At 44.9% G+C, this 25,554-nt stretch overlaps 1 protein-coding gene across 1 annotated transcript in view; it reads left to right on the top strand.

Annotated features, from left to right (window-relative positions):
• The window catches only part of LOC138258156 (nicotinamide N-methyltransferase-like), a 72,904-nt gene extending 47,569 nt beyond the window's left edge, over positions 1-25,335 (top strand). The window contains exon 3 of the mRNA XM_069205921.1: positions 24,809-25,335. Coding sequence (XP_069062022.1) covers positions 24,809-25,244 — 436 coding nt within the window. The 3' untranslated portion in view covers positions 25,245-25,335. The remainder of the gene's footprint in view (positions 1-24,808) is intronic.
• The last annotated feature ends 219 nt before the right edge of the window (positions 25,336-25,554 follow it).

Raw genomic sequence — 25,554 nt, forward strand, 5'->3', positions numbered from 1 at the left:
GATGTTGTGCGTGTGTGTGGGGTATCTGTGTGTGTGTCTGAGTGTGTGAGTGCGTGTGTGAATACGTCTCTGTGTGTTGTGTTGTTTGAGTGGTTGTATGCATGTGAGTCAATGCGTGTAAGAATGGTGAAGTGAGTACCTGTCTGCATGGCAGTGAGTATGTGTGAACAAATGTGTGTGTGTATGTCTGGAAGAATGCGTGTATGAATGTGTGTATGCAAGTGTATGAATGAATGCGTGTATGGAAGAGTGTTAGTGAATGGGTGTATGCATGGTGCGTGTGGGTGTCTGTGTGCGTGTATAGGGTGGGGGAACTGTGATAATGAATCGAAGGGGGTAGGGGGCTGTATGATTGCATCCGAGGGGGTGGAGGGCTGTGTGAATGAATTGGAGGGGGTGGGGGGCTTAGTGTATGTATTGGGGTGGGTGGGGGATGTATTTGAATGTCAAGTATGGAGGGTTATTGTGTGTATGGGGGTGGGAGGGAGGCTGGGTTTGGATGAAGGGTGAGACACCTACCGGTGACAGGGAAGGAATTCTCTGTCACCGGTAGGGCCTAGCGCCATGATTTTCGAGGTGTGGCTAACGCCACAGAAAACATGGCGGTAGGCTGGCTCAGAATGCCAGGGGCGGTACTTTGTCGGCCACCAGGCTGGGGATTCACATCTCCAGCCCAGCGGCTAATACTGCCATGGCGGTATGAATGGTAAATTGACGGGTTGGTGCAGTGATACAGCCACAATCACCATAGCAGTAAAAATACCGCCAGGGTCATAATGAGGGCCATCATTTTTTATTTAACGTAAAATATTTTATTTTTATTTTTCATCATAAAAAATCATCATCTTGCATTAATATATATTAAATAGAATTACTGATGGTAAATAATTTCCACAAATCAAATATAATCAGTTTGAACACATAATGAAAAAATATAATTTTTTTGCTTTAAGTGGTGATTTTATTCTACTCAAACATCAAATAAAATCATTGTATTTTAAATTTATTAAATTCAAAATAAGTATGTCCATATTATTGTGCAATTCTGTGTGTGGACTCGAAAATTATATTTACACACTATTATTATGGGGACATGAGCATGATAATGTTCACACACTATGGACCTCATTACAAGTCTGGAGGTCTAAAACCCAGACCAGCAGACCCGTGAAGAGGAGAGTGCCGCAAGGCTGGCAGGTCCCTGTGAGAAGGTAGCCTCTTTCTAGCCTTGTTACCCCCACTTTTGGCCTGTTTGTGAGTGTATGTCAGGATGTTTGTCACTGTTTTCACTGTCTCACTGGGATCCTGATAGCCAGGCCTCAGTGCTCATAGTGAAAACACTATGTTTTCAGTATGTTTGTTATGTGTCACTGGGATCCTGCTGGTCAGGACCCCAGTGCTCATAGGTTTGTGGCCTATATGTATGTGTCACTGGGACCCTGTCACACAGGGCCCCAGTGCTCATAGGTGTGCATGTATATGTTCCCTGTGTGGTGCCTAACTGTCTCACTGAGGCTCTGCTAACCAGAACCTCAGTGGTTATGCTCTCGCATTACTTTCAAATTGTCACTAACAGGCTAGTGACCAATTTTACCAATTTACATTGGCTTACTGGAACACCCTTATAATTCACCAAGTATATGGTACTGAGGTACCCAGGGTATTGGGGTTCCAGGAGATCCCTATGGGCTGCAGCATTTCTTTTGCCACCCATAGGGAGCTCTGACAATTCTTACACAGGCCTGCCACTGCAGCCTGAGTGAAATAACGTCCACGTTATTTCACAGCCATTTTACACTGCACTTAAGTAACTTATAAGTCACCTATATGTCTAACCTTTACCTGGTAAAGGTTAGGTGCAAAGTTACTTAGTGTGAGGGCACCCTGGCACTAGCCAAGGTGCCCCCACATTGTTCAGAGCCAATTCCCTGAACTTTGTGAGTGCGGGGACACCATTACACGCGTGCACTACATATAGGTCACTACCTATATGTAGCTTCACAATGGTAACTCCGAATATGGCCATGTAACATGTCTATGATCATGGAATTGCCCCCTCTATACCATCCTGGCATAGTTGGCACAATCCCATGATCCCAGTGGTCTGTAGCACAGACCCTGGTACTGCCAAACTGCCCTTCCTGGGGTTTCACTGCAGCTGCTGCTGCTGCCAACCCCTCAGACAGGCAGCTGCCCTCCTGGGGTCCAGCCAGGCCTGGCCCAGGATGGCAGAACAAAGAACTTCCTCTGAGAGAGGGTGTGACACCCTCTCCCTTTGGAAAATGGTGTGAAGGCAGGGGAGGAGTAGCCTCCCCCAGCCTCTGGAAATGCTTTGTTGGGCACAGATGTGCCCAATTCTGCATAGGCCAGTCTACACCGGTTCAGGGACCCCTTAGCCCCTGCTCTGGCGCGAAACTGGACAAAGGAAAGGGGAGTGACCACTCCCCTGACCTGCACCTCCCCTGGGAGGTGTCCAGAGCTCCTCCAGTGTGCTCCAGACCTCTGCCATCTTGGAAACAGAGGTGCTGCTGGCACACTGGACTGCTCTGAGTGGCCAGTGCCACCAGGTGACGTCAGAGACTCCTGCTGATAGGCTCCTTCAGGTGTTAGTAGCCTTTCCTCTCTCCTAGGTAGCCAAACCCTCTTTTCTGGCTATTTAGGGTCTCTGTCTCTGGGGAAACTCTAGATAACGAATGCATGAGCTCAGCCGAGTTCCTCTGCATCTCTCTCTTCACCTTCTGATAAGGAAACGACCGCTGACCGCGCTGGAAGCCTGCAAACCTGCAACATAGTAGCAAAGACGACTACTGCAACTCTGTAACGCTGATCCTGCCGCCTTCTCAACTGTTTTCCTGCTTGTGCATGCTGTGGGGGTAGCCTGCCTCCTCTCTGCACCAGAAGCTCTGAAGAAATCTCCCCTGGGTCGACGGAATCTTCCCCCTGCAACCGCAGGCACCAAAAAGCTGCATTACCGGTCCCTTGGGTCTCCTCTCAGCACGACGAGCGAGGTCCCTCGAATCCAGCGACGCTGTCCAAGTGACCCCCACAGTCCAGTGACTCTTCAGCCCAAGTTTGATGGAGGTAAGTCCTTGCCTCACCTCGCTGGGCTGCATTGCTGGGAACCGCGACTTTGCAGCTACTCCGGCCCCTGTGCACTTCCGGCGGAAATCCTTCGTGCACAGCCAAGCCTGGGTCCACGGCACTCTAACCTGCATTGCACGACTTTCTAAGTTGGTCTCCAGCGACGTGGGACTCCTTTGTGCAACTTCGGCGAGCACCATTTCACGCATCCTCGTAGTGCCTGTTTCTGGCACTTCTCCGGGTGCTACCTGCTTCAGTGAGGGCTCTGTATCTTGCTCGACGTCCCCTCTCTCTGCAGATCAAATTTGTGACCTCCTGGTTCCTCCTGGGCCCCAGCAGCGTCCAAAAATACCAAACGCATGATTTGCGTGTAGCAAGGCTTGTTGGCGTCCTTCCGGCGGAAAAACACTTTTGCACGACTCTCCAAGGCGAGTGGGATTCGTCCACCAAAGGGGAAGTCTCTAGCCCTTTTCGTTCCTGCAGAAACCTCAGCTTCTTCTGTCCAGTCGAAGCTTCTTTGCACCCGCAGCTGGCATTTCCTGGGCATCTGCCCATCTCCGACTTGCTTGTGACTTTTGGACTTGGTCCCCTTGTTCCACAGGTACCCTAGATTGGAAATCCACAGTTGTTGCATTGCTGGTTTGTGTCTTTCCTGCATTATTCCTCTAACACGACTCTTTTGTCCTTAGGGGAACTTTAGTGCACTTTGCACTCACTTTTCAGGGTCTTGGGGAGGGTTATTTTGCTAACTCTCACTATTTTCTAATAGTCCCAGCGACCCTCTACAAGGTCACATAGGTTTGGGGTCCATTCGTGGTTCGCATTCCACTTTTGGAGTATATGGTTTGTGTTGCCCCTATCCCTATGTTTCCCCATTGCATCCTATTGTAACTATACATTGTTTGCACTGTTTTCTAAGACTATACTGCATATTTTTGCTATTGTGTATATATATCTTGTGTATATTTCCTATCCTCTCACTGAGGGTACACTCTAAGATACTTTGGCATATTGTCATAAAAATAAAGTACCTTTATTTTTAGTATAACTGTGTATTGTGTTTTCTTATGATATTGTGCATATGACACTAAGTGGTACTGTAGTAGCTTCACACGTCTCCTAGTTCAGCCTAAGCTGCTCTGCTAAGCTACCATTATCTATCAGCCTAAGCTGCTAGACACCCTATACACTAATAAGGGATAACTGGGCCTGGTGCAAGGTGCAAGTACCCCTTGGTACTCACTACAAGCCAGTCCAGCCTCCTACATTGGTTGTGCAGTGGTGGGATAAGTGCTTGAGACTACTTACCACTCTTGTCATTGTACTTTTCATAAGAGAAAAATATACAAAACAAGGTCAGTGTATATACACATAGCCAAAAAGTTTAGCATTTCCTCTTTTCACTCTTTTCTAAGTGCTGAAAAGTACTTCTAAAACTTTCAAAAAGTTCTTAAAAGTTTAAAAAAGTTTTTTTCTGTCTTTCCAAAAAGTTCTGAAAACTTTTTTCTCTTTTTCTATCACTTTAACTCTCTCTAAAAAATGTCTGGCACAGGAAAAAATGTTGAACTGTCCAAACTTGCATATGATCACCTTAGCTGGAAAGGAGCAAGGAGTCTCTGCATAGAGAGAGGTTTGAGTGTAGGGAAGAATCCTTCCTTAGAACTGTTAATTAACATGCTTAGAGTACAGGATAAGGCCATAAGTGCCCAATCTGGTGAAAAAGTAGCTAATGGTTCTCAATCTGATCCAGGGACTCCCCCAGGAAAAGATTCAGGAAAGAAACTTCTCAGCCTGCCCATTACTAGACAGTCTAGCATAGTTGGTACAGAGGTTGAATCACACCATACTGATGGTGTGCTCTCACATTATACTGTTAGCCAAGCTGTTAGGGTGCCCTCTGTAAGGGACAGGTCTCCTTCTGTTCATTCCCATCATACCTCTGTATCTAGAAATGTCCCTCCCACCCACCCTGATGACAGATTGTTAGAAAGGGAGCTCAATAGATTGAGAGTGGAACAAACCAGACTGAAGCTCAAGAAGCAACAGCTGGATTTCGATAGACAGTCTTTAGAATTAGAGAAGGAAAGACAGAAGTTGGGTTTAGATACCCATGGTGGCAGCAGCAGTATTCCCCATAGTCATCCTGCAAAAGAGCATGATTCCAGGAATCTGCACAAGATAGTTCCCCCTTATAAGGAGGGGGATGACATTAACAAGTGGTTTGCTGCACTTGAGAGGGCCTGTGTTGTACAGGATGTCCCTCAAAGGCAGTGGGCTGCTATCCTATGGCTATCATTTAGTGGAAATGGTAGGGATAGACTCCTTACTGTGAAAGAAAGTGATGCCAATAATTTTACAGTTCTTAAGAATGCACTCCTGGATGGTTATGGCTTAACCACTGAACAGTACAGGATAAAGTTCAGAGAGACCAAAAAGGAGTCTTCACAAGACTGGGTTGATTTCATTGACCATTCAGTGAAGGCCTTGGAGGGGTGGTTACATGGCAGTAAAGTTACTGATTATGAAAGCCTGTATAACACAATCCTGAGAGAGCATATACTTAATAATTGTGTGTCTGATTTGTTGCACCAGTACCTGGTAGACTCTGATCTGACCTCTCCCCAAGAATTGGGAAAGAAGGCAGACAAATGGGTCAGAACAAGGTTGAACAGAAAAGTTCATACAGGGGGTGACAAAGATGGCAATAAGAAGAAAGATGGTGAAAAATCTCAAGATAAGCATGGGGATAAGGGTAAAACCAAAGATCCCACTTCAAATCTTAAACACTCTTCAGAGGGTGGGGATAAAACAAATTCTTCCTCTTCTTCCCAACCTGCACACATTAAAAAGCCTTGGTGCTTTGTGTGTAAAAATAGAGGCCATAGGCCAGGGGATAAGTCCTGTCCAGGTAAACCCCCTGAGCCTACCACCACTAATACATCAAGCTCTAGTGCCCCTAGCAGTAGTGGTACTAGTGGTGGGACTGCTGGCAACAGTCAAGCAAAGGGTGTAGTTGGGTTCACTTATGGGTCCATAGTGGAAACTGATGTAATCAGTCCCAAGACAGTTTCTGTCACACCTAGTGGCATTGGCCTTGCCACACTGGCTGCTTGTCCCCTTACAATGGATAAGTACAGGCAGACAGTTTCAATAAATGGTGTTGGGGCCTTGGCCTACAGGGACACAGGTGCCAGTTTCACTTTGGTGACTGAAAACCTAGTGCCTCCTGAACAACACATCATTGGACAACAGTATAAGATTATTGATGTCCATAACTCCACTAAGTTTCTTCCCTTAGCTATAATTCAGTTTAGTTGGGGTGGAGTTACTGGCCCTAAGCAGGTGGTGGTATCACCTAGCTTACCTGTAGACTGTCTCTTAGGTAATGACCTAGAGGCCTCAGGTTGGGCTGATGTAGAGTTTTATGCCCATGCAGCCATGCTGGGCATCCCTGAGGAATTGTTCCCTCTCATTTCTACTGAAATGAAAAAGCAAAGGAGAGAAGGCCTGAAAACTCAGGATCCCTCTCCATCAACAGGTAAAAAGGGTATCACAGTATCCCCTAACCACCCTACCATTCAGGATACCATTCCTGTGGTGGGAGAAATCTCTCCTGGGGTGGCACCTGTTCCAAGGGAATCATCAGCTGGCATAGCTGGACTCCCTGAGGTAGAAGTACCTCTCTGTGGGATAACTAACATTGGTGACAAAAAGAGCACCATTTTAGTTAACATGGAGCATCCCTCCAACCCTCCCAGAGAAACTTTAGTGCAGAAACCCTGTACTGCCTCACAACACTTAGGACAGCATCCCTGCCCTAGTGTGGAGCTCATAGGACAGCATCCCTGCCCTGCTCCAACTCAAGAGAAACAGCATCCCTGTTCCCTCTTCCAGCCAAATGGACAAAGTTTTTGCCCAGCTATGGCTTTACTGAGACAGCATCCCTGTCTGGCATTTCCATCACTACAAATAGGTTCAGTGGACAATTCCCACTGCTCTAAACTAAAACTTACTGATAGAAACTCTGAAAAAACATCTTCACATTGTTACTTAGCTAAAAAACTTCAAACAGGGTGGTTTACATCCCCACAGGGAAGTAACCATATAGTGGATGATAAAGGGAGTAACCAGTCTATTGCAGAGCTACTCTCTACTTATCACCACTTAGACAATAACGTCTCAACTGGCCAAGGTTAGCCTTATTGTCCTTCGTTTGGGGGGGGTTGTGTGAGAAGGTAGCCTCTTTCTAGCCTTGTTACCCCCACTTTTGGCCAGTTTGTGAGTGTATGTCAGGATGTTTGTCACTGTTTTCACTGTCTCACTGGGATCCTGATAGCCAGGCCTCAGTGCTCATAGTGAAAACACTATGTTTTCAGTATGTTTGTTATGTGTCACTGGGATCCTGCTGGTCAGGACCCCAGTGCTCATAGGTTTGTGGCCTATATGTATGTGTCACTGGGACCCTGTCACACAGGGCCCCAGTGCTCATAGGTGTGCATGTATATGTTCCCTGTGTGGTGCCTAACTGTCTCACTGAGGCTCTGCTAACCAGAACCTCAGTGGTTATGCTCTCGCATTACTTTCAAATTGTCACTAACAGGCTAGTGACCAATTTTACCAATTTACATTGGCTTACTGGAACACCCTTATAATTCCCTAGTATATGGTACTGAGGTACCCAGGGTATTGGGGTTCCAGGAGATCCCTATGGGCTGCAGCATTTCTTTTGCCACCCATAGGGAGCTCTGACAATTCTTACACAGGCCTGCCACTGCAGCCTGAGTGAAATAACGTCCACGTTATTTCACAGCCATTTTACACTGCACTTAAGTAACTTTTAAGTCACCTATATGTCTAACCTTTACCTGGTAAAGGTTAGGTGCAAAGTTACTTAGTGTGAGGGCACCCTGGCACTAGCCAAGGTGCCCCCACATTGTTCAGAGCCAATTCCCTGAACTTTGTGAGTGCGGGGACACCATTACACGCGTGCACTACATATAGGTCACTACCTATATGTAGCTTCACAATGGTAACTCCGAATATGGCCATGTAACATGTCTATGATCATGGAATTGCCCCCTCTATACCATCCTGGCATAGTTGGCACAATCCCATGATCCCAGTGGTCTGTAGCACAGACCCTGGTACTGCCAAACTGCCCTTCCTGGGGTTTCACTGCAGCTGCTGCTGCTGCCAACCCCTCAGACAGGCAGCTGCCCTCCTGGGGTCCAGCCAGGCCTGGCCCAGGATGGCAGAACAAAGAACTTCCTCTGAGAGAGGGTGTGACACCCTCTCCCTTTGGAAAATGGTGTGAAGGCAGGGAAGGAGTAGCCTCCCCCAGCCTCTGGAAATGCTTTGTTGGGCACAGATGTGCCCAATTCTGCATAAGCCAGTCTACACCGGTTCAGGGACCCCTTAGCCCCTGCTCTGGCGCGAAACTGGACAAAGGAAAGGGGAGTGACCACTCCCCTGACCTGCACCTCCCCTGGGAGGTGTCCAGAGCTCCTCCAGTGTGCTCCAGACCTCTGCCATCTTGGAAACAGAGGTGCTGCTGGCACACTGGACTGCTCTGAGTGGCCAGTGCCACCAGGTGACGTCAGAGACTCCTGCTGATAGGCTCCTTCAGGTGTTAGTAGCCTTTCCTCTCTCCTAGGTAGCCAAACCCTCTTTTCTGGCTATTTAGGGTCTCTGTCTCTGGGGAAACTCTAGATAACGAATGCATGAGCTCAGCCGAGTTCCTCTGCATCTCTCTCTTCACCTTCTGATAAGGAAACGACCGCTGACCGCGCTGGAAGCCTGCAAACCTGCAACATAGTAGCAAAGACGACTACTGCAACTCTGTAACGCTGATCCTGCCGCCTTCTCGACTGTTTTCCTGCTTGTGCATGCTGTGGGGGTAGCCTGCCTCCTCTCTGCACCAGAAGCTCCGAAGAAATCTCCCGTGGGTCGACGGAATCTTCCCCCTGCAACCGCAGGCACCAAAAAGCTGCATTAGCGGTCCCTTGGGTCTCCTCTCAGCACGACGAGCGAGGTCCCTCGAATCCAGCGACGCTGTCCAAGTGACCCCCACAGTCCAGTGACTCTTCAGCCCAAGTTTGGTGGAGGTAAGTCCTTGCCTCACCTCGCTGGGCTGCATTGCTGGGAACCGCGACTTTGCAGCTACTCCGGCCCCTGTGCACTTCCGGCGGAAATCCTTCGTGCACAGCCAAGCCTGGGTCCACGGCACTCTAACCTGCATTGCACGACTTTCTAAGTTGGTCTCCGGCGACGTGGGACTCCTTTGTGCAACTTCGGCGAGCACCGTTTCACGCATCCTCGTAGTGCCTGTTTCTGGCACTTCTCCGGGTGCTACCTGCTTCAGTGAGGGCTCTTTGTCTTGCTCGACGTCCCCTCTCTCTGCAGGTCCAATTTGCAACCTCCTGGGCCCCAGCAGCGTCCAAAAACGCCAAACGCACGATTTGCGTGTAGCAAGGCTTGTTGGCGTCCTTCCGGCGGAAAAACACTTCTGCACGACTCTCCAAGGCGAGTGGGATCCGTCCACCAAAGGGGAAGTCTCTAGCCCTTTTTGTTCCTGCAGAAACCTCAGCTTCTTCTGTCCAGTCGAAGCTTCTTTGCACCCGCAGCTGGCATTTCCTGGGCATCTGCCCATCTCCGACTTGCTTGTGACTTTTGGACTTGGTCCCCTTGTTCCACAGGTACCCTAGATTGGAAATCCACAGTTGTTGCATTGCTGGTTTGTGTCTTTCCTGCATTATTCCTCTAACACAACTCTTTTGTCCTTAGGGGAACTTTAGTGCACTTTGCACTCACTTTTCAGGGTCTTGGGGAGGGTTATTTTGCTAACTCTCACTATTTTCTAATAGTCCCAGCGACCCTCTACAAGGTCACATAGGTTTGGGGTCCATTCGTGGTTCGCATTCCACTTTTGGAGTATATGGTTTGTGTTGCCCCTATCCCTATGTTTCCCCATTGCATCCTATTGTAACTATACATTGTTTGCACTGTTTTCTAAGACTATACTGCATATTTTTGCTATTGTGTATATATATCTTGTGTATATTTCCTATCCTCTCACTGAGGGTACACTCTAAGACACTTTGGCATATTGTCATAAAAATAAAGTACCTTTATTTTTAGTATAACTGTGTATTGTGTTTTCTTATGATATTGTGCATATGACACTAAGTGGTACTGTAGTAGCTTCACACGTCTCCTAGTTCAGCCTAAGCTGCTCTGCTAAGCTACCATTATCTATCAGCCTAAGCTGCTAGACACCCTATACACTAATAAGGGATAACTGGGCCTGGTGCAAGGTGCAAGTACCCCTTGGTACTCACTACAAGCCAGTCCAGCCTCCTACAGTCCCCCCCTGCACGGCCCTATTACGAGCTGACCAGTGGAAACTTCAGAAATCTGAGGTTTCTATCAGTCAACCCAGTGGAAGCCGTGTGGCACCGTTGATCTCAGCTTATGAGCTGAGGCCAATAGCGTCGCATAGAGGGCACCCCCAGCACCCTCGGAATGTCCACTGTCTGCCATAGCAGAAAGTGCGCATTCTGAGAGTGCAGGGCAGTGGTTCCCCTGTGGCACCCAGCACTTCCTTTCTGCCAGAGCATTTTCATGGCAGGGAGCCCACCATGAAAAGGCTAGCAGAAAGGGACTTGTGACGAGCACGGTGGCGCTGCACTTAGCGCCACTGTGGCTGACCACAACTTTGACTGCCGCCACCCTGTCAGAAACCATGGGCCAGATGTAGCAAACAGTTTGCACGTCGCAAACAGAGAAATTTGCTGTTTGCAACGTGCAAACTGCAGTATGCAATGCAGAAAAACCCCTATTGCGATTCGGTAACTTTGTTACCGAATCGCAAAGGAATTCTCTGTCACCGGTAGGGCCTACCGCCATGATTTTAGAGGTGTGGCTAACGCCACAGAAAACATGGCGGTAGGCTGGCTCAGAATGCCAGGGGCGGTACTCTGTTGGCTGCCGGGCTGGGGATTCACATGTCCAGCCCAGCGGCTAATACTGCCATGGCGGCATGAATGGTAAATTGACCGGTTGGCGCGGTGATACAGCCACAATCACCATAGCAGTAAAAATACCGCCAGGGTCATAATGAGGGCCATCATTTTTAATTTAACGTAAAATCTTTTATTTGTATTTTTCATTATAAAAAATCATCTTGCATTAATATATATTAAATAGAATTACTGATGGTAAATTATTTCCACAATCAAATGTAATCATTTTGAACACATAATGAAAAAATATTTTTTTTTTGCTTTACGTGGTGATTTTATTCTACATAAACATCAAATAAAATCATTGTATTTTAAATTTATTAAATTCAAAATAAGTATGTCCATATTATTGTGCATTTCTGTGTGTGGACTCGAACATTATATTTACACACTATTACTATGGGGACATGAGCATGATAATGTTCACACACTATGGACCTCATTACAAGTCTGGAGGTCTAAAACCCAGACCAGCAGACCCGTGGGGAGGAGAGTGCCGCAAGTCTGGCAGGTACCCCCCTGATCCACTGGTCAGCTATTACGAGCTGACCAGTGGAAACTTCAGAAATCTGAGGTTTCTATTGGTCAACCCAGTGTAAGCCGTGTGGCACCGTTGACCTCAACTTATGAGCTGAGGCCAATGGCGTCGCATAGAGGGCACCCCCAGCACCCTCGGAATGTCCACTGTCTGCCATAGCAGAAAGTGCGCATTCTGAGAGTGCAGAGCAGGGGTTCCCCTGTGGCACCCAGCACTTCCTTTCTGGCAGAGCATTTTCATGGCAGGGAGCCCACCATGAAAAGGCTAGCAGAAAGGGACTTGTGACGAGCACGGTGGCGCTGCACTTAGCACCACTGTGGCTGACCACAACTTTGACTGCCGCCACCCTGTCAGAAACCATGAGCCAGATGTAGCAAACAGTTTGCACGTCACAAACAGAGAAATTTGCTGTCTGCGACGTGCAAACTGCAGTATGCAATGCACAAAACCCTGTTTGCGATTCGGTAACTTTGTTACTGAATCGCAAAACGGGTTTGCGAGTCGCAATTAGGAAGTCGTAGTGCAATGCGAGATTGCTTTGTGACCGTGAACGTGGTCGCAAAGCAATCGCATTGGTGCTAACCCATTCGCAAAAGGGAAGGGGTTCCCGTGGGACCTCTTCCCCTTTGTGAATGGCATTAAAAACATGTTTTCAGAGCAGACAGTGGTCCTATGGCCACTGCCTACTCTGAAAAAATTAAACGAAAACATTTAATCTTTTTGTTTTGTAATGCATCTCGTTTTCCTTTAAGGAAAACGGGCTGCATTACAAAAAAAAAAAAACAGCTTTATTTAAAAGCAGTCACAGACATGGTGGTCTGCTGTCTCCAGCAGGCCACCATCCCTGTGAGTGCCGCGATTCTCAAGGGGGAGGCAAATTGCGACCCACCTCATGAATATTCATGAGGTGGGCCTTTGTGACCACCCAGTGAATCGCAGATGGTGTCAGGGACACCATCCAACATTCTGAATTGCGACTCGCAAATTGCGAGTTGGTCTGACTCGCAATTTGTGGGTCGCAATTCAGAAATTTGCTACATCTGGCCCCATGTTCCTTATGGTGGTGTTAGTCCTCTGGTGGTCTGACCACCAGGGTCGTATTGTGGCGGTCAGAACACCACACTCCTGACCGCCAGATTCGTAATGAGGCCCTATGTCAGTAAGTACTTGAACGCCACTATTATCAAAATATGAAGTATTGAACACACATATAATCAGAACCTATCTCTTTGGGTGCCTGTATATCATTATCTTTATAGACTATGACTACATGGACTTGACCCTGATAATTTCCACACACAATATCTGTAACTATAACTATCGGATTGCTGTGTTTGCCATGTAATCGATCATCTGGTGCATTCGCTTTAGATTTTAACCAAAAAATTGTTTCTAAAAATCACACTAAAACTCAGTGACACGTGCTGACACAGTAGAAAGCCCTTTGCAGAGGTTGACTGCTCACCTTTCTGTTGCCTATTTCTATATTTCTGTGTTATACTGGTAATGTTGAGGTGCAGCCTATGCATAGACAATGTTAACAAGTTTTAGAAAAATGACAAAATAATGAAATAATACTATTACAATACATGCCACATTATACTACATAATGTGCCTTTTCTTGCAACATAATTAAGTCAAACCTGCTGCATAATTTGAACCTCCCCTTCCTCATGATTTAGGTGGCGCTGCCTATAATCACACATTAACTCTGTGAAGACATAAGCATCATTGTCTATGTGGAAATTTGAACATTTGAAGATAATGTTCAGATGTTCTCTTTAGGGGACTTAAACATGCTTACCTACACAGACCATCTCTCTGAACACCCCAATAACCAAACACTACCCCAGTAACCACAAACTATCTCTGTGGGAACTGAAGAACCAGAACCTTTTGGGCCTGGCGGCGCAGGGTACGCCTAAAATCTCCTTGGATTCACCTGCCTCAACTAACAGAGACACGGGACACTCTGTCAGGCGTAAAAGATCAGATTTTATTAGCTGCAGCTAGTACAGTTGTCCAAGAAGTACACAAGGTATGTTCTCAGGAGACTGCCACTTTACTTTGTGGCGCACAATCTTATATACCGTATAAAAACATTTATTAACTACATACACTCCCAGAACACATAGAAAGGAGCCAGTAAGAATGATGTAAAGATAGAACAGAGTCAATAGAAATGTCGGAAAACAAGACAGAACAAAGTATCAAGTGACTTAAGGTTGCCTCCCCTCCAGCTGTGTTTGTCACCCCTCCCTTGAACTAATTCATTAACCGATCCACAACGAAGTTGCATGTGGTGCGATAAGTTTGTGTGCGTTTGGAAAACAGTTGTGAAATGAGAGAATACTAGCAAAGGACAGCGAAGGCCAGACGATAAGATAAGATCGGCGGAGAATAGTGTGAGCCTACAGATAGTTGAAACAAGGATTAGAAAACCAGACAGGGATTAGTGTACTCGGTCAGACCTTAATACCAGCCTTGTAAAGATAGAGGCAGAAAGCTGTTTTGAACACCATGTTGCAGAATAAGCAGAAAAGGCAGAATGGACTTCGTTCGCTGTGCTGCCTGAGTGAAGGCAACATAAAATGGCGGCGGGCCACAAAATGGCGGGTCGATACGATCGTATTAAAAATTGAATTTCCTCAGACCCTCCTTTTGCCAGAACTCAGGCAAGATACACAAACTCATGTTAATCTGAGTCGATGTCTATGGCCATGAGGTCATCAAGCTGTTGCTGTACCATCATTTTGATATTCTCTGTTCTTTGTGACTTGGGTTTGGGAATACATGCAGTAGTACATAGGTTGCAGACGGCAGGACCGCAGTGCATACAAAGGCAACAAGAGAATATAAAAGCTAAAATTACTCCAAAGAATGTCAATACCTTCCAACCCCATTTGGACAGTAATCCCCAAAACCACTCTGAAAAGGACCAATCTCCTTCGTCCTGATGAATCGACTCGGAGATTATGTGTAACTTAGAGATAGCTTGGTATACTGTCGGAGCGTCATTAGGTATGAAAATACAGCAACTTGATCCGATCAATTTGCATACTCCACCACGGTCCGCAAGAACAAAGTCTAAGGCAACACGGTTCTGCAAGGTCATAAGACGATCAGCCTGTAGTTCAGCTGTAATGTTACTTAAAGCTCCTACAGTGATGTCTATGGTGGTTTCTACGACACGAACCAATTGCCTTATATTTCTGCTGTTGGCCATTGGACCCCAGAAGGGAAGAAATCCTTTGAGGAAATCTCCTCCCTCTTGTCCTGCTGTGTCTTTCGAATCCACAATCCCTCTGCCATATCTATTTTTATGATGGTTCGCAGGAGCGGTGTATGTAGGGGGAAGAAGAAAGGCTATATAACAAGTACCAGAAAAATCAGCTGGCAACCATGTATAAGCCCTATCGTGGCAAACGAAGTATGTACCTTGAGATGGTACTAACGGCGGTGAATTCAGGGCTGAATAAACATATGTATGGGAACATAAACTTTCTCTTTGTCCGGTGTTTGGAGTTCTTCCATTTATTTGCAGACAAAAATTTCCTTGTTGGGGTATGACCCGTATCGGAGGAGATTTTCCTTGCTCAACCTTATCATTGAGGCTGGAAATGTAATTAGTTATGTTCCAATTGGTATATGCTTTTCTTTCATCTATGGAAGCTTCACTTTTTTCCATGATTTTAGCCATAGCTACCATTCCCTTTATCAATAAACTATGACTGAAATCTGAACCAACACTATGTGAACTGACAGGTTGTTTAATTTTGCTTTGATATGCATTATTGAAAATGACAAAATAAGCCCAAGCGGAACCTTCATAGGAGAATGGAAGAACTAAATATGGCATTCCTTTTTCTACCGTATGTGGTATGAGTCCACACACCCAACAGTCAGTTGTATTGATCACTAACTGATGTTGATGTAACAACTGGACGAAGGAATTGTTAAAGTATTCAGTTCTTCTAATGAGTTCATGCTGGGGAAGAGTGTGGAATAGGTGCGGAGAGATAGTAGAAGGAGATGTAGAGGTAGGAGAAGAGACAACTTTTTGCTGCAGAGTAATAATGATCCAGTTTACAGATGCCAAAAGAATACACGACAATATAATGACGCATAGAGCAATACTACAATGACTACATATTTCTTTACAATTATTCTGTACATTTTTACTTTCTCTTTTATTTAATGTAGCCTCCATCTTTCTAAGTGGATGCTCACGGCAATCTTCCTCAATCACTGTAGTCACGATTATCTACCGTCCTATGACACTGTGAGGTCCTGCAGGCCTATTGCCACTTACTCAGGTCGTGACTAAGACTCCTACCGTGACCCTGCAACCGGGATAGAGTACTACATAGGAGAGAAAGTTACAAGTTCTTTGGTCTTGGTCTCAAATTATAGCGTTCCTGTCCAGAGGCAGTCTGGTTTTGAAACAATGTTCCTGGATTTGTCGTGTTTAAGCGTCGATGCGATGGTATTGCTTCTTGAAGGATGTCGTCGTCCTCTTTCTCAGAAAGTGTTCCAATTAGACGCGCATCACTGAATGGTACAAATTGCGGAACTTTCTCACTTTCAGAGTCACTGATGCCTCTACGGACCCATTGATCGAAAAGCAAAGGCAAAGGCACTTTCTTGCAGTGCACGGCATGCACCCAGTTTTTCTTTCCTTCGACTTTAACTGCTGTTCTTGTGGTCAAAAGAACCAGGCGTGGCTCTCTCCATCTGGGCTCCAAATTTCTCTGTCGTTGGAAATTTTTCGTGCAGACCCAGTCACCTGGTCGGATGGAATGACCTGGGTCTGTAGAAGCCTCTGGTAGAGCACTCTGAACCTGTTGATGAAGAACACGCAATTTAGTTGTAAGGTCATGCAAGTAGTCAATCAACATCGGGTATGGCAAGTCTGAGTATTTCTTAGGGCGAGGAACTCCCCATACATTAGCTGGGCGACCAAATATCACTTCGTAAGGGCTAAGCCCCAAACGAGAGTGTACTGCTGTTCTGGTGGACAGAAGAGCCAATGGTAAAGCATCAGGCCAATTAAGTCCTGTGCTAGCTTGCACCTTAGCAATTTTGAGCTTCAAGGTTCCATTGTAGCATTCTACTAAACCAGCCGACTGTGGGTGATTCGCCGCGTGGAACTTCTGTTTTATGCCAAGACCTGCACAAACTTTTTGCATGACTTGACCCACAAATTCGCTCCCATTGTCACTCCAGACAATGCGCGGCAAACCAAACCTAGGGAAGAATTCTTTCAAAAGTATTTTGGCAGTTGATAAAGCAGTATTGTCCTTCAGAGGGTAGGCTTCTACCCATCTAGAAAAAGCACATACTACCACCAGAACATATTTGAGGTTGTTGCATCGTTCCATGTGAATATAATCGATCTGCAACACCTCAAATGGATATGTTGGAGGAGCAAAATGACCTGCTGGAGTTGGGGTTCCCTTTCCCGGATTGTACATCAAGCAAACAATACAATGTTTTACTACATTATTTGCACACTTTGGGATCCCCTCATTTTGCCACACTGGAGCCAGAAGCCTACATATTCCTTTTGCACTTAGGTGAGCTGGACCATGTGCCATAGTAACTACAGGTAGTACATAAGCATCTGGTAACAGCCAACGTTGATGTTCTGATAATTCAACCCAACATCCCATCTCATCTAACATTCCTGTACTTTCCTTCCACTTTCTCAACTCATTCTCCGTAGCCTCTCCTTGAATTGATTTCACACTCTCTACTGTATCTTCACACATTCCCTTTTCTCTTACGCAGTTTGCGGGACCTGCAACATACATTCGACTTGTGTTGTCTCTGGCTGTCTTTTTCGCTACCTCATCTGCAAATGCATTTCCTCGACCAACATCGTCCACAATCTTTTTGTGTGCACTACACTTCACGATCGCTATCTGAGTAGGCATTGTAAGTGACTCAAGAAGTTCAGTCACTAATTGACCATGTTGTATCTTAGTACCATGGGAAGTAAAGAATCCTCTTTCCTTCCATAAGCGCCCAAAGTTAAACGCTACACCAAAAGCGTATTGGCTATCAGTGTACACGTTTACTCTTTTTCCTTCGGATAACACACACGCTCTAGTTAAGGCTATCAATTCAGCTGCCTGAGCTGAATTATGTCTAATGCGTGCTGTCTCCACAATCGTATGCAAAGTAGTAATAGCGTAGGCTGAAACTGTATCTCCATTCGGGAGCTTGAAACAAGAACCATCTACCCATAGTGTTCCATCTGGATTCACCAATGGCGTGTCTTTTAGGTCAATTCTACCCTTAGTCTCTTCTTCAGTACGGAGAAAACAATCATGCTGTTCAGAGACATCTCTCTCTTCTGGAAGAGGCAACAAAGTAGCTGGATTCAGGGTATTACATCGTTTGATGTGTATGTGACTAGCCAAAAGCGTCAGCTCATATCCGGACAACCGAGCACTCGTAAGATGCTGCGTTTTTGTCCTATTTAGTAAAATATCCACTGCATGTGGCACCATAACAATGAGAGTATTATCTAGCACTACTCCAGCAGACTGTCGGATAGAAATTGCTGCTGCCGCTGTCGCCTTAAGACAACTAGGCAATGCTTTAGCTACTGGATCTAACGTAGCTGAGAAATATGCGCATGGTCGCTGTTGATCTCCAAAACGCTGCGTTAAGACTGACAATGCACAACCCTCTCTTTCGTGGACATAGAGCGTAAAGGGCTTACTGTAATCAGGAGTACCCAATACAGGAGCAGAACACAAAGCAATACGCAAATCAGTAAAACTCTTCTGACACTCGTCAGTCCACGGAAGAGGCTGAGGCGTATCTTTTAAAGTTAGTGCCAACAGCGGTTTAGCCAATAAAGAGAAACTCGGAATCCACTGTCTACAATAAGAAGTAATGCCCAAAAAGGCACGTACCTCTCTTTGTGTGGATGGCACTGACATTTGTGCAATTGCCTGAATTCGTTCGGGGGTCAATCGTCGTCCCTCCTTTGACAAGAGATGACCCAAATAAGTCACCTCGCGACAGACATATTGTAATTTAGAAGGAGAAACCTTGTGATTTAGATCAAACAAATGACGCAACAGTGCAACGGTCACGTTTTTGCAAATCTCCTCTGAATCAGCGGCAACTAACAAGTCATCCATGTACTGAATGAGAGCGGCACCGGACGGTAAGGAAAAGGCATCAAGATGACATTTTAGAGCTTGACTGTAAACAGAGGGACTTTCACAATAACCTTGAGGTGCGCGTTTAAACCGGAAGCTTCGGCCTCCGAGGGAAAAACCAAAAATATCTCTACTCTCTTCGGCGATGGGAATACTAAAGAAAGCGTTCTTTAAATCGATAACTGAAAACCAAGTCGCTGTAGAAGGTATCATCGTCAACAGAGCAGTGATATCTGGGACTGCAGGAAACTGTGGTACGACAATCTTGTTTACCTCCCGAAGATCAATTACAAAACGATAAACAGGAGGCTGAGAAGAATCAGTGCGTTTAAGAACCGGAAGAACAGGACTGTTACATATATTTCCTCTCGTTTCCTCAACCACACCCTTCTGAATCAAATCATGGACAATTTCCAGAAGTGCTTTCTCACCTTCAGTAGAAATTCTGTATTGCGGAATACGTGGCATTTCAGCATTGGGCTTGAGAGTAACAACATAGGGTGGGATCTCAAGACAACCAACGTCATTCGGACCCGTAGCCCAAAGCGTTTCGGGAAGAGAAAGCAATTCAGGTGGAAATTGATCTTTTGATAAGTACATTGGACTAGTCATTTTCTGTCCTAGAGTGAGGTATACACCAGAAGGTGAACAATATATCGTAGCATGCATTCTTTTTAATAGATCTAAACCCAACAGATTTTCACCACAACCATTCGTCAGAAGAAGCGGAGCTTCTAAATCATAAGGGCCTATTGAAACAGGCAAAGGGCAAGAAACTGGATTGCGAACAGGGGCGCCAGAAAATCCTACAGATACATTCGTTAAGCCAGACAAAGGTGCGCCAGGGAGTTTAGAATGAATGATAGAGCTTCTCATGGCACCAGTATCTAAAAGAAATGGCTCTGAAACACCCATTGTAGTGACATTAACATAAGGTCCATTCTGATCCACTGGAATTGACGTAACCCCCTTACTTTGTCCATGGCTGTCCTATTCAAAATGAAGACTTTCATTCCCTCCTTCAATATACTGATCCTCACTGTAATACTGTGTAGACCTAACATTTTGCTGGTCAAAGTAATTTCCGGAATTTGGAGGAACAAAAGAACGCTGCCCTTGGGTTAACACACCTCGACCTCTACCTCTATTTGCTGACTGAAGACCACCACGACCTCGTGAAGCAGATGTTGCTCCATTACGCTGCAACAATGCCGGACAATTGTTCTTAAAATGACCTTCCTCCCTACAATAAGCACATTGATTGGGACCTAGCAAAGGTCTTGGAATGAATGGTTCAGGCTTTTGATACAACCTCTGAAACTGCGGAGGCTGTTGAAACTGAGGCTGAACATGACGAGGAGGATAAGCCTGTTGCAAGAGAACTTTAGTTTTTAATTCTTTCGTCTTTTTCTCTTGTTTTTCCCTTTCTTCTTTGTCTCTATTTTCATAATATTGTGCAGTAGCCAATATCTGGGCGGAAGAAGAAACTGCCCATGAACTCTCGGAGTCTTTTAGCTTGTGTGATAGTTCAGGAAGCAAGTTATATACGAACTTATCCACAAATAATCGCTGTCCCCCTTCTGTAGCCATATCTTGACCACTGTGATCAATGAATGTCTCCTCAAATCGGGTAAAGAAATCGGAAACACTTTCATCTTTCTTTTGTTTACATGCTGCTAGCTTATCCCAATTAACTCTCAAAGCAGGCATCATTGTTTTCATTAATGTAATAATCCTACCAGGGAGTTCTGAGATCAAAGCGTCGGGTTTTGCACCACCTACTTGACCTCTATCTGCGGCAATAATAGCGTTCCAATCGCCGCCTAATTCTTGAGCGTGATCCTCTCTACGAATTTTAGCCCATATTGTCTGTGGAACTACATTTCCCATCAACATGTCAATATCTGCTAAATTCATAGTACATGCATCAACTGTTTGCGACAACTCTTTATAGTAACCAGCAGGATTTTTGCGTGAATCTGGTAGTGACTGTTTAAGTGCTAAAACTTCAGACCTTTTCCAGGGGACATGTATCCATATGCGCTGAAAATGCGCAGGAATAGCTGGATTAGCACCTGCTGCTGCAACTTCTTCCTTCCATATTGGAGAAACCTCTCTCATGGGATAGTTTTTCAGTACTGTCCTAACTGAAGGATCAGAATCAGGAAAAGTCTGTGAGAACAATAGGGATCTGAAAGAAATAAGTGTTCTGACAGCGTTTTCAACCTTAGGACCTACAATAAGTCCTTTGTCAAAGTCAGCCTGAACATCTAACAGATCCTGTGGGACCGAACCCAAATTCATATCCTCCCATTCTTTAGCGAGAGTATCGCACATAACTTTAAAAACATATCTCTGCGTAGGTGCATTCCATTGCAGAAAGGTGGACATAATATCAGACGTACTATATTGGGGACCCTTCTTGATCCATCTACAAGCAAGTGAGTCCAATTTTTCTCGCTCTTCGGAGTCTGGGAATTGACTACGAGACTGTCTTCGAGAAAAAGCTGGAGACACGTTTAAAGCTTCAAAGAAAGGTGATAAGAGACCAGAGACAGTATCGGTAAATCGCTTACGCGTAGATGGAGAATTTGACATAAGGATAGGGGACAAGGTATTAGGTGAATTAACTAAAGGAGCATTAGGAATTGCCAAAGGAGCAGAAGGCAAAGGAGTTAAAGGCAAAGCTGGCATAGGCAATACTTGAGGAGGCAAATGTGGAAAAGCTGGAGCAGGCGGAAGCACAACTGGCGGCTGAACAGGCTGTAACATCGGGGGTGCATTAGCACCTTGTACATAGGGCGGAGGCAATTTCAATAAGTGGGACATTAAGGAATCTTCCTCAAAATCTTTTCTTTTATCAAGGGAAGAGATAGGCAACTTCGGATAGCATTTATCTATTGCCATTCGATGCTGTCTGTCTGAAATTTCCATTGCATTATCTATTTCATCATCTTTGAATTGCTGAGCAGCCTGTATAATCGTCATTCCCTGTGTTTTCCTATCTCGTTTCGCTTGTTTAATTTCTCTCTGTTTGGCTTCCTTACGCCAAAGGCGAAAAGAGTCAAACATTGCCGGCCGGGCTTTTCTTTTAAATAACGTTGCTTCCAAATTATCTAGCACATCAGTTTCGAAACTACCATTTTCTGGCCATTTTAAAACACCATCTTTCTTTGTATATCGGGTCCATGTCTTATTAAAGGCAATAGGACCAACACCATGTTTAGAATAGAGCTCATATATGGGAGTTCCAACCGAAGGAATCGGACAGGAGTCCTCAAGCTGGGAGTCCCTATTACAACCAAAGCAACAAAGTTTTCCAAACTTAGTCAGACCAGACATCTCACGATTTTTACTGGCTGTTCACAAACATCAAGGGGGTAAAACTTTCAGTTTACACAGCACAAATGCACTTACCCCTCGGCTTTGGCCACTGCAATGGCCAAATCTAAGGACCTAAGGACAAAACAAAGACCAAAATTTGTGGGCGCGACCCACCAAATACTTAACTAAGGATGTCTTCTTACACCAACAGAGGCCCGTCTATCGTCTCGCTTTACCATACATCATCAAAGAAAGGGCCAAGGCAGGGCGGCAGTCAGGGCAGCAGTCGTCAGTAGCCGTCAGGAAGGAGTAACCGCGCTGAAAAAGACCTTCGGACCACTTCGACATACAGGGGTCGCTTGACGTGGCTCGCGATTCCTCCAGAATTTTCTTGCGGGGTTCCTCACGACCTTCAGGCAGAACCGGTACCGCTGAAGCCGCCCCACGTTGGGCGCCAATTGAAGAACCAGAACCTTTTGGGCCTGGCGGCGCAGGGTACGCCTAAAATCTCCTTGGATTCACCTGCCTCAACTAACAGAGACACGGGACACTCTGTCAGGCGTAAAAGATCAGATTTTATTAGCTGCAGCTAGTACAGTTGTCCAAGAAGTACACAAGGTATGTTCTCAGGAGACTGCCACTTTACTTTGTGGCGCACAATCTTATATACCGTATAAAAACATTTATTAACTACATACACTCCCAGAACACATAGAAAGGAGCCAGTAAGAATGATGTAAAGATAGAACAGAGTCAATAGAAATGTCGGAAAACAAGACAGAACAAAGTATCAAGTGACTTAAGGTTGCCTCCCCTCCAGCTGTGTTTGTCACCCCTCCCTTGAACTAATTCATTAACCGATCCACAACGAAGTTGCATGTGGTGCGATAAGTTTGTGTGCGTTTGGAAAACAGTTGTGAAATGAGAGAATACTAGCAAAGGACAGCGAAGGCCAGACGATAAGATAAGATCGGCGGAGAATAGTGTGAGCCTACAGATAGTTGAAACAAGGATTAGAAAACCAGACAGGGATTAGTGTACTCGGTCAGACCTTAATACCAGCCTTGTAAAGATAGAGGCAGAAAGCTGTTTTGAACACCATGTTGCAGAATAAGCAGAAAAGGCAGAATGGACTTCGTTCGCTGTGCTGCCTGAGTGAAGGCAACATAAAATGGCGGCGGGCCACAAAATGGCGGGTCGATACGATCGTATTAAAAATTGAATTTCCTCAGAACTTGAACAATACAGCTACCAGACACTATATCTGTGGTGACTTGAACATCCCAGTAACAACACAATTTCCCTTTGGGGCCCTAAATATCCCTATAACTACACAGTATCCGTGTGGGGACTTGATCAGTGCTATAATCATACATTACCTTAGTGGGTACTGCAATAAGATTACTTTCACACACGATTTCTATTGGAACTTCAACATTCTTATAATTATAGATTATCTTTGTGGAAAATTAGACATCATCTTCATATGCTACATCTGTGGAGGACTTTCTTTATGGTTGCTGAGAGTGTCTCTGAAGAGTCTATGATGCAATTATTATAAAATGTTATCTCTATGTCTATCATCACACCCCATCCTCATGCAAACATGAACATTAACATTACATGTTATTCCTTAGGAGATGTCATCATTCAATTTATTCATATGTTAGTCCATTATCTCTTAAGACTTTGAGAACTAAGGGCCTGATTTAGAGTTTGGTTACTTCATCACAAATGTGACTGATATCCCATCTGCCGTATTATGATTCCATTTTATCCTACAGAACACGTAATATGGCGACAGAAAATCCTACACTCTAAATTAGGCCCTAAGCAAAGCATATAGTTTTAAATTCCATTCTGCAATCCTGATATATGATATATGAATGGAGCAAGCCCCCACAAAGATGTCAACACAAGTTCAAGTCCCCACAAGGATGGTTCTGACGGCATGATAGCAACATATTTGCAAATCTGAAGCAAGATCCTGTATTATGAATTTGTATTCACATTTTTCTGTTACTGATGTAATTGTAAAAGATTAGGAAGGTTTAGTCCCCACAAGCAAGTATTCACACATAGTCCCAATAAGGATGGTAACGTGTTTGTGTGAAGATGTGTGTAGGGGATTGTGTGGGTATGTGTCTTTGTTGTTGTGCATGTTTGGTTGTGTCTAGGGAAGGTTTTGTGTGTGTGTGTCTGTGTGTATGAGTGTGTGCAAATGTATGCAGTCATGGGTATACACTCTCATTTATGTGTGTGTATTTCTGCCATCTGTGCAGAGCACATGCCATAGAGACCAGACTAGTCATCATTATGTTTGTAAAGTCAGACTCTACCATACAAACCCCATCTTTCATCTGGGTGAGGGACAAGTGTACTATAGGGATGAAACCTCATAAATTCTTTGTTGTTATAAAGTATTTTAATTTTGTATGCTTTAATCGAGAAACATTTACTTTACTGCTCAACATCAAAGTAGGAGTGGAGTTAAAACAATAAATGTGCACCTCGTGCAAGTGGATGGTTAGTGCATATATATAAAGTCCTTGCATACATATTATTTGTATTTATACAGACTAACTTTGAAAACTGCCCACAAAGTAAAAGAACAGATTTAGTCCATAATAAAATAATATTAATTATCTTTATTTCTTTATTTCTAGGGAAGAATGGCCTGAGGTGGAAAATAGGGTAAAAGGAAAAATCACAAAAGTTGTCAAATATGACGTCAGCAAATGCAACCCATTGTTTCCCACCGTCCTGCCACAGGCTGACTGCCTGCTCTTACCACATTGTTTGGAGATCCATGTGACAGATAAAGAGGAGTTCTGCAGGGCCTTAGAAAATGTCTCATCACTGTTGAAAAATGGAGGGCATTTAGTAATGATAGCTTGCCTCAAGCAGACATTTTTCATGACAGGAAGCTTTAAGTTTCCCCATCTGTATATTGATGAGTGTTCTGTCAGGGAAGCTCTAGGTGAAAATAACTATGTCATTAAGGAGCTGCAGGTGTTTCCTAGGACAGTGTATCATTTGTATGATGTGGCAGATTATGAAAGCTTTATTTTGGTTCATGCTCAAAAAGAAATACCTGTTTGATCTACTTGTGAATCATAATTACACTAATATTACTGAACTAATAGACAAATCACCTACAAAGAGGAAACAAATAAATTGTCTCTGTCTTGAATCACACAGTTTCTATAGCTTGCTTTGTAAGTCCATTGCTTCTGACACCTTGGGTGCTCTGCTTTCTGTGTCTCCTCTCAGTCCTTGCCAATTAAACTTTGAATTTTGCTGTAACACTTCCACATTCAGTTTCAGTCATTATCACCTTGTCCACTCTACAAGGTCAAATGGATTGTAGCTCAGTTAATACAGCAGTGCAATGGGTGAGACATTTACCCGG

This window comes from Pleurodeles waltl, chromosome 2_1, assembly GCF_031143425.1.
Source record: "Pleurodeles waltl isolate 20211129_DDA chromosome 2_1, aPleWal1.hap1.20221129, whole genome shotgun sequence".
NCBI classification, from domain to species: domain Eukaryota; kingdom Metazoa; phylum Chordata; class Amphibia; order Caudata; family Salamandridae; genus Pleurodeles; species Pleurodeles waltl.